This window comes from Xenopus laevis, chromosome 2S, assembly GCF_017654675.1.
Source record: "Xenopus laevis strain J_2021 chromosome 2S, Xenopus_laevis_v10.1, whole genome shotgun sequence".
In the NCBI taxonomy this organism is placed as follows: Eukaryota; Metazoa; Chordata; class Amphibia; order Anura; family Pipidae; genus Xenopus; species Xenopus laevis.
The window spans coordinates 101,970,273-101,983,519 of record NC_054374.1 but is presented as its reverse complement, the minus strand read 5'-3'; the positions used below and the strand labels follow the sequence as shown (position 1 = coordinate 101,983,519).

At 38.8% G+C, this 13,247-nt stretch overlaps 1 protein-coding gene across 1 annotated transcript in view; it reads left to right on the top strand.

Annotated features, from left to right (window-relative positions):
• Positions 1-545: 545 nt before the first annotated feature.
• Positions 546-13,247, top strand: part of LOC108709708 (sodium/hydrogen exchanger 2) — a 38,253-nt gene continuing 25,551 nt past the window's right edge. The window contains exons 1-2 of the mRNA XM_018249780.2: positions 546-1,005; positions 10,221-10,684. Coding sequence (XP_018105269.1) covers positions 750-1,005; positions 10,221-10,684 — 720 coding nt within the window. The 5' untranslated portion in view covers positions 546-749. The remainder of the gene's footprint in view (positions 1,006-10,220; positions 10,685-13,247) is intronic.

The window sequence follows — 13,247 nt, the reverse complement described above, 5'->3', positions numbered from 1 at the left end:
AGGAGAATTTTAACATTTTTGTGGGTCAGATTTTATCCTATCTTGCCACATAACAGCACACGATTTTGATATATATACAGTATATATATATATATATATATATATATATATATATATATATATATATATATATATATATATTCATTTATTTATATATTTATTTTTATTATTGGAACATCTGCTCCCCGTAGCTATAATGTAAAGTTGGATCAGATAAAGATGGATATCGTGGTTAGTTTATGAAAAGTCTGTAGGACACTGACAACTAAAGTTGAAGTAAATTTGGAGTCAGTATTATCATATTATATTATCAGATTCTGAAAGGTGGAGTTCACCTGGCAGAATTACTACCGTGGCGACTTTTACATTGTAGGTATGCAACTCATGACCTTTATTATAGACAAATAAAAAGCAGTTAGGCGCAATAAGACACTGCTGAGCTTGCGATAGCCACTAGATGGCACAGCAGACAGTGTTCCTAATAGTGAAAGGTGAAACTGTATCCCGTGCCTGAGAGCATGGAAAAGCCAATGGAAGATGCGTTACAAGAATAGTCCAAGAGGTGACCGGGGGGGGCGTGTTCTGTGCACCTGTTCTATGCTGAGGAGACAAGGTAGGAAGGCAGAGTCGGGCTTCTATTTAGTTTTACATAATCACAGTTCCAGTCATTGGAAGTTACCGATTACATACTACCTTCTTATGTTATGGATGTCCGTCTCTACACGAATCCTGGCGGCTTCTCTTAGAAAATGGGCTTTTCTGCGGCGCACCAGCGATGGGAATGGACATACCCTTTCCTTTCTTGCGCTATCCCTTATGTACTGTTTGTGCCCCAGGCGCTAGCCAGTGTCTCTTCCAGTGGCGCCAGTTCTGTCGTCACCTCTCCCAAAAATGAGGTCACCATCGGAGAAACCAGGTTATCCGTTTTCACTCTGGATTATACTCATGTACAGATCCCATTCGAGATCACCCTGTGGATCCTGCTGGCATCTTTAGCCAAGATAGGTAAGTTGTAGTCTCCCTTTGCTTCACAACTGTCACACTGCTCAGGTTCTGAAAGAGAAGTAGAAGCAGCCCAGGCACACTTTAGGGTAATTCATTGACAAGCTGCCAGTGAAATTCAGGGAATTACAGGTGTAGTGGCACAAAGCTATGAATGGTAAAAGTATGGTATCCGTTATACGATAACCCGTTATTATCCAAAAAGCTCTGAATTATGGGAAGGCCGAATTACAACAAGACCCCGTATCCAGAAAATCCCAGGTTGAGCATTCTGGATAACAGGTCCCATGCATGTAATATCAACAGACCACCCACTTACAGACATACATATTTGTTCCAGGCTGCAGCTTTCCTTTAGAACGTTGCAACCAGGATACATTGTGCCCACAGTGTTCCTATATGGAACACATTTTAGGACATCCTGCGGCTAAATACCCGTCCTTCCTGCGATGTCCTATGCCTTCTGAATGGCGCATCGAGTGCTTTTACCATCACTCATCGTCCAAATCTGCACTCACACCTCAGTCCTGTATCCTCACTTCTCAGCCGTCCAGGGTCGGACTGGGGGGCCCAGGGCCCACCGTGACTGCTGTCCAGGGGCCCCCTGCCCCCCCTAGAAAGACGCATCGGAGTGAGTTACTCGGCGCGCATGCGCAACATCGCTGCCCGGCGTAACATCGACGCGCATGCACAGGAGGCGCTGCGCAGCGGCGGAATTTTTTTTTTTGCAATTCTAAATATCTGGAGAAGGCTTCTGGGCCAGTCAGACACTGCAGCCATCAGTCATGCTAACTCTGCCCTCAGCCTTCCTCCCTCAGCCTTCAGATCTCTCTTTTCAGCCGACAATCGGCGGAAGCCTGAGAGCTGAAGGCTGACGACTGAAGGCTGAGGATGGAAGACTGAGGGCAGAAGAATGAGGGCGGAGTTAGCATGACTGACGGCTGAGAAGTGAGGATACGGGGCGGAGGTGTGAGTGCAGATTTGGACGATGAGTGACGTTAAAAGCACTCGGTCCACCATTCAGAAGGCATAGGACATCGCCGCAGGATGTCCCTGTTCCCCCCAATCTGTCAAATAAAAATAGGCTCTTGTGTCTGATTTAGTGACACGCCTTTCACATATATAACAAATTAAAGGACCAGTAACATCAAAAAAAATTTTAAAAAAAAATTGTTAGTATACATTGAAAAAAACCACCAAGACAAATGAAAATCGCAAAGTCTTTATTAAGAAATTTCTTTATAAAGAAAAAGCTTGCGCTCCTCTTCAGAAAAGGTCATCTAGCTCCATCGTGCGGCACTCGATTTCTCCTCCCTGCCTTCCTTGTCGCCTTTACTGAAGAGGAGCTGAAGCGGAGTTTCAGAAAGTTATTTCTTAATAAAGGCTTTGTGATTTTAAAGTTAAATTTTTCCTGTTGTTTTTGTTTCAATGTATACTAAATTGATGTTACTGGTCCAGTTAAATGTTAAATGTTAAATTTACTTACCTGACACACCAGGCCGGTGCTCCGATCAGCAGAAAACCACACCGGCCCAGAGGTTTTCTAGCGAGCACCACTGAGAGATCCTCTTCCTGCTTCATCGGTTTTCAAGTTTCCCAGGGCAGACGCAGTAGAGCAAAATAGCCGACTTTTTCATTAAAGTCTGGCTTTCTTTTCTACTACGCATTCGCAACTGCGAGAAGACCCGAAGAAACAGGAAGAAGATCTCTCCGTGTTGGTTGCTCGAAGAACCCCGGGCCGTGGTGGTTTTCTGCTGATAGAAGCGCCAACCTGGGGTGTCAGGAAAGTAAAAGTAGTCACTTGGGGCCTCATTTTTGGCACCCTAAGTATAAAATGCTATTCCTTCCCCTTTAAGATAAATTATGGAAAATAACCGAAACAAAGATAAAAATTCAAGCCTGTTTGTCAATTCTCTAAAAGCAGTTCTGTTGACTCAGGTGATCTGGCTCAAATTGAATTTCTCGTTTAGAGATTTGGAATCACCATCTTGCAGCGTGCTGTTATTTGATAATTTAATAGTAGCACCACATTACTCAACTTCCTTACAGACTTCATAGATAGATACAAGGCCACTAGGCCAGCACTTCAGAATCCCCAGTTCCCAAGATTTTGAGAATGATTTCACTCACATATATTCAAAGTGCCCATGCTTCCAGACCACATCCATTTTCCTGTACCCCCCTGCAGTGACTTGTCCTGTCTGTATGCCCATGATATAATGATTCATGTACTTTACTTTAGCCTCATTCACACGCCCACGCCTGAGAATTGGCTGGGACCAAGTGAAACTGGCATGACATGGCCTCTAATATCCTTTGAGAATTGCGTAAATAATTGCATACTACTGAGGTACAATCACAATTAGAAGGAATTGCATCATACCTCAACTTTAATCCCAGTATCACATTCTAATAGACTCCGTTGGAAATTAGTCTGATTTGCACCATTCAATCCCCTTGCTTAGTTTGCAGAGTGTGACCTAAAATATTAGATGAACTAGGACTTAGAAGAAAGTGCTGGATCATTGCCAATTACTCTCTGACAGTTTGATGAATTTGTTCACACCTCGGCATCAGAACTGATGATGATTCTACCGAAGGAGTTGCAACTAGGGTTGCCACCTTTTCTAATAAAAATGACTGGTGGTAAGAAAAAGGGGACGGTAATTTAAAGAGGTGTGACTTGGTCAGTTTGGGACGTTCTGCCAGCAGGTGTAAAGGGATGGGGAATTAGGTTAGATCAGGGAGTAACTGAGTGGGCAAAATGGTTAACTAGCTAGATTAGGGCTATAACAGTAGAAGTGGCGACATTTAACAGCAGTTCCATTTCACTGTATTTGTGCACCTTTTGCCTATAAGGCCCAATATTCTCCCTAGGCACCCAACATTTTTATAAGCAGCCCAGCTTCTCTGATTACCCACTTACCCACCGAAGTGGATTCCCAGCATCATACATACCCCTTTCCATACTCAATAAATATTTTTTCCTACCCACCCAACTACTTTTTAATATCACATGGCGGCTATAAAGGTTTTCTGGGAAGAAGACTGTATAAGCCCACATCACATTTAATTTCTAGTGAATCAGTAGGATGCAGCTTGGACCAAACTGACTCAGCAATAATGCTCTATATGTCATGCACACAGAACATTATTAGATGCAACTGCCATGCATGTTAGTGAGATCAAAAATGCATTTCACTGGCTCAGACTAAAATTACTCTAGAAACACAGATGGCTTATACAGGGATCATTACATCATTTTCTTTTCATCTGTTCTTACTATAGCTCATAGAAATTAATAATGCATATGACGTTTATTTATCTGAGACTAAGCTTCAGTAATTGCGCTAATTGCTTTCATTTGGCATAACAACAAATCCAGAAATGAAAACAATTCCTTCTGTTCCTCCATTGATAGCATAATAGTTCTTTTGCCCCAAGCCATCCCTCCCAACTGTCCCGGTTTTAGAGGGACAGTCCCTCTTTTGATCACAGTCCCTTGTTTGTACTGGAAAGTCCTGTTTTTTTTTATGCACTGAACAGCCAGAAAAAGAAACAATGTTTCTAACTTAATTGGCTTTTGGCAGAGAGCCCAGAACAGCCACAGCTTCAGATAAGATACTTTTGTAACAATTTCGAGATAAGCAAATAAGTAATTGTAACAGTATAAGATAACAGGTCCCTTGGGAGAAGTTAGACTCACAGCTTAAAAGGCAATTCACCTTCATTAGCAAAACTGTAATAACTGAAAAAAAAAAAACACAGAAATATGTTCAAACTTTCATAACCTGTAATATTGTTACAGGTAAATATGTAGTATAGTTAGAATAGAAGTGAGCGTGAGAAGTTTATACTTGAGACTAGAGCAATGATCCCTAACCAGTGGCTCGCGAACAACATGTTGCTCACCAGCCCCTTCGATGTTGCTCCCAGTGGCCTCAAAGCAGGTGCTTATTTTTGAATTCCAGACTTGGAGGCAAGCTATGGTTGCACAAAAACCAGATGCACTGGCAAACAGAGCCTCTTGTAGGCAGTCAGTCCACATAGGGGATACCAAGGAGCCAATCACAGCCCTTACCTGGTACCCCCAGGAAATTTTAGGATGCTTGTGTTGCTCCCCAACACAAATTTTAATGTGGCTCATGGGTAAAAAAAAAAAGGTTGGGAACCTCTGCTCTAGAGTACAGGTATAAGATCTGTTATCTGGAAACCCATTATCCAAAATGTTCTGAATTACATAATGGACATCTCCCATAGACTCCATTATAAAAAATAATTCAGATTTTTCAATTTTTTTCTTCTCTGTAATAATAAAATAGAACACTGTACTTGATCCAAACTAAGATATAATTCATACTTATTGGAAGCAAAACCAGCCTACTGGGTTTATTTAATGTTTACATAACTTTCTAGTAGACTTAAGGTATGAAGAGCTAAATTATGGAAAGACCCGTTATCTGGAAAACTCCAGGTACCGAGCATTCTGGATAACAGGTCCCATACCTGTATAACCAAAAACAGAGGACATTTCTGTCTGAAATTTCAATTGTGGCAGATATCTTAAACATGTGTCCCACATGCTCCCATGAACTATAACCGGCAGTATACTCAACAACAGCAAGAGTACCACTTGTTTGGCATCCCTGCTGCACTGAACCATTAGAATAATAAAATGAAATATAAAACTAGAGGTTTACAGTATATTCATTTAATATACACACAACTATTATCAAGTAACTGGATCAAGGTAGAAATACATGGCCACATCCTTTCTCCCATTGAAATGAATAGTGACCCATGTGTCATATGCATAAAGAAAATGTTTGCAGCATCTATAATAGCGTTGGTGCTATTGTTAAAGGAATATTCAATTGTTAGTGAAATCTGTGTGTCATGCATTTTTTCAATATTTTTCATTACAAGGTATATATCACTACCTTGACATAGTATTCATATTAGCATGATCAAGTCATAAGGCCATTGATGGATGGCCCAAATCTCCAAATATAGTATGACATCTTAAACTTTTTATATTTTTCATTAATACAAGTTAAATGTATAGTGCAAATCTCAAATAGAAACATGATACCCCAAATCCTCCAGTGGTATGGGCTCCATCTGAATAAATGGGGATTTACCGCTTAAATAATATCAGTTGAACTTCCATGATTTTATTGGAGCTGGAACTTGGAACAGGAAAGGTAAGATTGTGAGCGTGGAAGCTGTCATTTGCTTGTATGCTTTGCCCCAATAGAAAGCTGTTTATACATTCTAGGCAATTTACCTGAGAGCTTAATCTAAGAGAGTGAAGGAAGGTCAGTACATTGAGCAGTTGCTTTTATTATGTAGGGGATTATGCTTCCATAAACAAAAACATTTTACAGGGTTTCAAAAGGACACATTACAACTGCATAGCACAAAAACGCATTCTGCAATAACAATTCACCTTTCTTTCAGACTTGCATCATGTCCTAACAAACCTGCCCACTAATTTAATTATTCGTACTAATGTTAAAATAAAAGAGTTGTTCACTAAAACTGGCATTTGGATCATTCATCTCCAGTCTATGCTTAATAGCAGGGGAAAATGTCCTTGGTTTTTAACTGTGGCTTTAAGCCTCCTCAGCCATGAAATGCCAAGTTAAACTTACCTATGGTAGCATATATACCTTGAACCTGAAAATATATACACAAAAAGGAGACAAATGAAAGTTCACATAAGGTAATATGGTTTTCTTGGAGAAATAAAATAATTATTGGGACTAGGTGGACAATATATATGCCAGTTTGGATGAATCATGGTTTTAACCAGTATCTCAACAGTTAAACAGGGGCATTCTTGTCTAGTATAATTCTTTATAGGAACAGTAAAACCAAAAAATTAAAATGTTATAAAGGAATGACAATATAATGTAGTGTTGCCCTGCACTGGTACAACTGGTGTGTTTACCTTTATCTGTTATCTGCTATGTACTTTTTATTTTTAAAAATGGTTTCCTTTTTCTCTGTGATAATAAAACAGTACTGTGTACATGATCCAAACTAAGTAATTAGTTCTTATTGGAAATAGAACCAGCCTATTGGGTTTATTTAATGCTTACAAGATTTTCTAATAGACTTAAGGTATGAAGATCCAAATTATGGAAAAATCCGTTATCTGGAAAACCCCAGGTCCTATACATTTTGGATAACAGGTCCCATACCTGTAGTTGCTTACTTTAAAATAGCAGTAAAGGAAGGAAAGTTTAGGACTGTGTTTAAAAATTGTTTAGGCAATACTGAGTTAATCAACACTAGTGAAAACACATATATAGTTGGTATTGCCCATATTCTAGTGTTGATGCCTGGCTTAATAATTAATAGAATAACCTCAAAGGGTACTAATTGGCTCCATACACATTAAAATTATGTTTTTTTATCAGATATAAGAGCAATTTAAGTAATACGTGCCTGCTGTAAAGTTTGATTTAATCTTTATGGAGCAGTTCACATGGTAACAAATTGCTATTATTGAGCTACCATACTTGCTGCTGTTTTAGTGTCAGGAGTGTAGCCTCATGACACCCTATGGTCCCAGACATCTTCGTCTTAAAGGAACAGTTACACCAAGTGTTTTTAAGTAATTAAAATTAAATGTATTGATGCTCTGCACTGGTACAAGTGGTGTGTTTGCTTCAGAAACACTACTATAGTTTATATAAACAAGCTGCTGTGTAGCAATGGGGGGCAGCCATTCAAAGCTGAAAAGGGAGAATAGGCACAAGTTACAAAGCAAATACCATAAACTATGTAGTATACAATGGGATTTTACTGGGCTTATTTGTTATCTACTGTGTATCCTGTGCTTGAATGGCTGCCCCAAGATTAACAGCAGTTGTGTTGTGCCTTTTGGATTCCCTAAGACCCTGGGTTAGGGTGCAGTTACTAAGTCTCTCTTAACCTGGCTGCCCCTGCCTCCCCAAATCCCATCTTACTTCTATTCTGGATTGTAATCTCTTCTTGGAAAGGTAATTTGAAGATGGAGAGTGCACTGCTGTGTGGTGCCTGTGGTTATGAGGTTGAGGTACATATGCAGTTAAATTTACCTTATATTTACCTTATATTTGCATTGCAGGAGCAATCCTTGCCAGTTGTGTATGCAGTAACAACATGTAAAAGTGTGTACCAGTTCCAATCAAATTGCTTATAAAAACACATTACACAGCTATTTACAAAGAGTATATATTCATTCACGACAATTCCACAATTTAATTTCCCCTCACTGGGGTCTTTTTCACTACCCATGTACTAACAAATGCCATTGCAGTATTTTGAACAGAATAGAACCCAGTACGCCTGGCTGTCAGGAGACAATACAAACCACTGGGCAACCGTGATTAGTGATGGGCGAATTTATTTGCCAGGTGCAAATTTGCGACGAATTTGCGCGATTCGCCGCCGACGAATAAATTTGCAAAACGGCAGCAAAAACTCGCTGGCGTAAAAAAAAATGTCGCCAGCGTCCAAAAAACAGATGCCGGCGTCAGAAACGGACGCCGGCGCAATAAAACGGGCGCCGCCATCAAAAACGGATGCTGCCATCAAAAATGAGACGCCGGCGACGTTTCGCTAATTTTTCGCCATTTCGCAGGAAATTCGCCCATCACTAACCGTGATGCCAACAGCAGCTGTGTGCTTTCATTGTCTGTAAAAGGACAGACTTTTTCTCTGTATTACATAATCCCCCCACTATATCTTTAGTTGAAATATACTACTGGTTGAGTATGCACAGTTGCATTGCATCACATCTGCATTTTAAATGCTACTTCTTTAAAGGAGAACTAAATCCAAAAAATTAATATTACTAAATAACATAATGTATATAATGAACTTAATGCATCAGCCTAAAGTTTCAGATTCTCAATAGTAGCAATGATCTAAGACTTCAAACTTGTCACAGGGGGTCACCATCTTGGAAAGTGTCTGCGACACTCACATAGACAGTGGGCTCTGAGCAGCTGTTGAGAAGCTAAACTTAGGGGTTGTCACAAATTATCAAGCAGAAAATGAGTTTGGCCTGTAACATAAGATGATGCTACAGAGCTGATTATTAAATTCTGATGCTAGTTGCACTGATTTCTGAGCTGAGATGTAGTAATTATCTGTATAAATTACTAATCAGCCGTATACTGTGAAATGTATGATCTATGTGTACTGTCTATTGTGAGTTGGCCCCTAAAATGACTAAGGGGCCGATTCACTAAGGGTCGAATATCAAGGGTTAATTAACCCTCAATATTCGACTAGGAATTAAAATCCTTCAACTTCGAATATCGAAGTCGAAGGATTTAGCGCAGATAGTTCGATCGAACGATCAAAGGATAATTCCTTTGATCGAACGATTAAATCCTTCGAATCGAACGATTCGAAGGATTTAAATCCAACGATCGAAGGAATATCCTTCGATCAAAAAAAGTTAGCCAAGCCTATGGGGACCTTCCCCATAGGCTAACATTGACTTCGGTAGCTTTTAGATGGCGAACTAGGGGGTCGAACTTTTTTTTAAAGAGACAGTACTTCGACTATCGAATGGTCGAATAGTCAAACGATTTTTAGTTTGAATCCTTCGATTCGAAGTCTTAGTCGAAGGTCATAGTAGCCCAAATAAAACTTCGAAATTCGAAGTTTTTTAACTTCGAATCCTTCACTCGAAGTTAGTGAATCGGCCCCTAAGCGACAGCAGCACAGAGAATCATAATCAGAATGCAGTGAATCAGAAGAAAAGAAGATGGGAGCTACTGGGACATCTTTGGAGGCACAGATCTTCTCTGCTAAAGGGCTGTGGCTGCCTTGGACTGGTACAGAAACTCAAAACATAATATACAACATTTCTGGCCTACTTCTTTAGTTAGGCTTTAGTTCTCCTTTAACAATAATCATTTTAACTTTTTTAAATAGAAAATGATTTCAAATCTTAGACTGAAAATGCATTAAGAAATGTAAAGAAAGTTTTCATCTTCAAACCAAACACAACAAATTGCTCTGTTATTCAATAATTGCCTATAAGTCTGCTTCAGTTATGAAGTGTATTGTGTGTTAAATAGACCTTCTTTTGCAGTGATCCAAACTCAAGCATCTAGCCTGCTTTGGAATTGGCTTCCATAGTTCTTCAGCCACTGAAATTCCACATGCTGCTTATTCCTTCCAAAGCTTATGTATAATTTCTTTATTTTCAGGCTTTCATTTGTATCAAAAGTTACCCACCATTGTTCCAGAGAGTTGTCTCCTCATCCTTGTTGGATTAGTTCTTGGAGGAATTATGTTCAGTGTTAATGAAAAGTCACCTCCAGCCATGAAAACTGACGTCTTCTTCTTGTATCTTCTGCCACCAATTGTGTTAGATGCAGGTTATTTCCTACCAACACGGTCATTCTTTGACAATGCAGGCACTATATTCTGGTATGCTGTGGTGGGTACTCTTTGGAATGCTATCGGGATTGGAGTCTCCCTCTTTGGCATTTGCCAGATTGAAGCTTTTGGCCTGACAAACATTTCCTTTCTGCAGTGTCTCCTTTTTGGCAGTCTCATTTCAGCTGTGGATCCTGTTGCTGTTCTTGCTGTTTTTGAAAATATTCATGTCAATGAGCAACTTTACATTCTAGTATTTGGAGAATCTCTCTTAAATGATGCTGTAACTGTGGTGAGTATACATAAACCATTGTTGTCTGTCTACCACATCAGTCAAAGCCACAGATAATGTGGTTTCCAGTACATAACTTTACAGATGAAGTCTAAAAATTATTTATAATTTTATTTGAAACAACAGAACACTGCAGTTGCGGGCCCACAAATCAGTCAGTTGTGCTAAAAATCCCATTTATTAAAGGTACTTGAGTACATGCTCTCTTAGAGTTTCCATATAGCTGCATTTTTCACCACTACCTTTCCTCCTGTTCTAAATTGAGCACAAACGCATCTATTGGCACAAAGGCAGTGTCAACCTTGGCTTTTTCACCACTTCAGACCAGATGGTAGAGTTGTCATGGCAGCCTTGCACCACAGGCATTGGGCACACACATCACTCTCACACTGAATGCTGAAAATTACACCATCATAGAAAGATTTTCAGTGCAATTGTGTTCAATTCATGCAAGCACAGCAATGTCAGTTTTGACAATTTTTGTCCTGTTTCAGCTAAAAAATCATATTTTAAAGAAAATTTCTAACATTGTTTACACATTTCTATTTCAGCCATATTTTTAACTTTTCCTGCTATTTATAAAGAATATTAACATTCTCAACAAAAATGTTAGTGCAATTTGTTCTATACATCAAATTTGGAGACATCTATTATTTCCTATAGCAGGCTAAACAAATCATTGTTGGCAAAATCATAAGAGAAAATATATATTTACTGTTGTTGAAATGATATACAAGTTATAAGATTTCAGCAATATGTTACTGCTTGGATGACATTTCCTTTGCATCATTGCCAACTATTTCACTTTACTTCAATTTAGACAAAGACTTTTTGAGGCTTTATAAATCTGAGTACATCTGTAACTATCACAAATCAGTCTCTAATGTTATGGGTTCCAAGTATACTGAACCTTCCTTTCACTTACGAGCAACATGAGAGCTAAGAGAGTGGAATGTATTGTATAACAATTCAGTCTGCCCTGAAGCAAAATATCAGGTTGCAATAACAATTCAATTTTATTGTAGAAAGAAATTGGCAATTTCCTAGTGGGCACTTTACTTGAGTTTCCCGGAGCAGAGAACCATACTTGCTTCATTTGCTCTTGTTTCTTACAAATATAATAACAAGTCAAGTGTAAAAACAAAGACTTACTGCAACATATCGTGTTCTATCAAGCAGCGTTATTTCCTTGCTCTGCCCTGTTTCAAGCAGAGTGTGTTTCCTTTGCCTTTTGTGGTAACTGTTGTCTTGTGACCCACAGAGAAAGTAAGGCAAAACAGAGGAGTATATCTCAATGCACACATTTTTTTAGCTAATTAAAGTTGAATAATGTTAATTGACATTATCATATCAGTTTACCCTCAGATGATCTTCTGACAAGATCTCATTCAGGGTTGTCCACCCCAGTGGCAGGGCAGAGGCAACTAACTTCTATGCAGCTACCAGAATTCCCTGATGTATCTCTAGTGGAAGTTTAGAGACTGGACTAGTCATCCACAAAACAATTGGCTGAATCCAAACCCTAATTTGCTTTAAAATTTTAGCAAGATTCACAATAATTACATCCTCTGAACAAAACCGTTGCTTTTAGTTGTCCACAGCCTATACATGTTTGGATTTGGTTTGGACAGGTTTTCAGGATTCAGCAAAATGTAAATCCTGACATTCTGAAATGCTGGATTTAGTGCATCTCTATATTGGGCAGGCCTGATATTAAGGAATATATTTATAAAAGGGGTTTCAAAAAATAGAGCAGATATACAGATATAAAACATGTACTATGACAAGAAAACCGAAGCCCATAAAAGGCTCAAGCATCTGTTTTGGCACTGAGATCCACCATTCTCCAATCACTGTGCCCATGCACTTGTTTAACATTAGAAGCAATTATAGGCTATGAGGGCCTGTATTTTTTTTACTGATGGCGGTGCATAAACAGCTTGTGTGTCATAAGCTTTATAAATAGCATATCCAAAGCCTTTAGATGTAAAAATGTCACTTTTCATGTGGAAGCTTGGCGTTAGTAGGCTTATAGACTGATACTTCATTAAAAATTTTACAGTAAAAATTTACAATAAATGTTACACTTTTTATTGTAAAATTTTACTGTAAAATTTTGTTTATTATATATGCCCTTAAATGATTACACATTTCCTTACTATACATACTCTTCCACAGATTTAAACTCTTCCTGTAAAAGAGAATATTTTATGGAGGGCAGTGGTGTTTTTTCACTGCACACAACTATTGCTGTGTGGGCATTTCCCTGGCTTACATCTCCCACAGGTAGATCTTCCTTGCTTTTCATTCTCTATCTTTTTTACTTGCTTTTTTCCTCTCATTGCACTTGTTCCTCTCTTATTTTTTCTTTCTGCTACACGCCTTCTCCCCCCTTATCTTTAATGCCTATTGATTTGTTTTGCAGTATAATAGTATAACTTGCACTTTATACAGATTATCCACTAAAATGATTCATTTATAACAGCCAGATAACTGCTAGCACACAGTGTGTCAAAGATCCATTCAGAGTTCTTTTTTAGACTTTAAATATTGTTAATAAAGA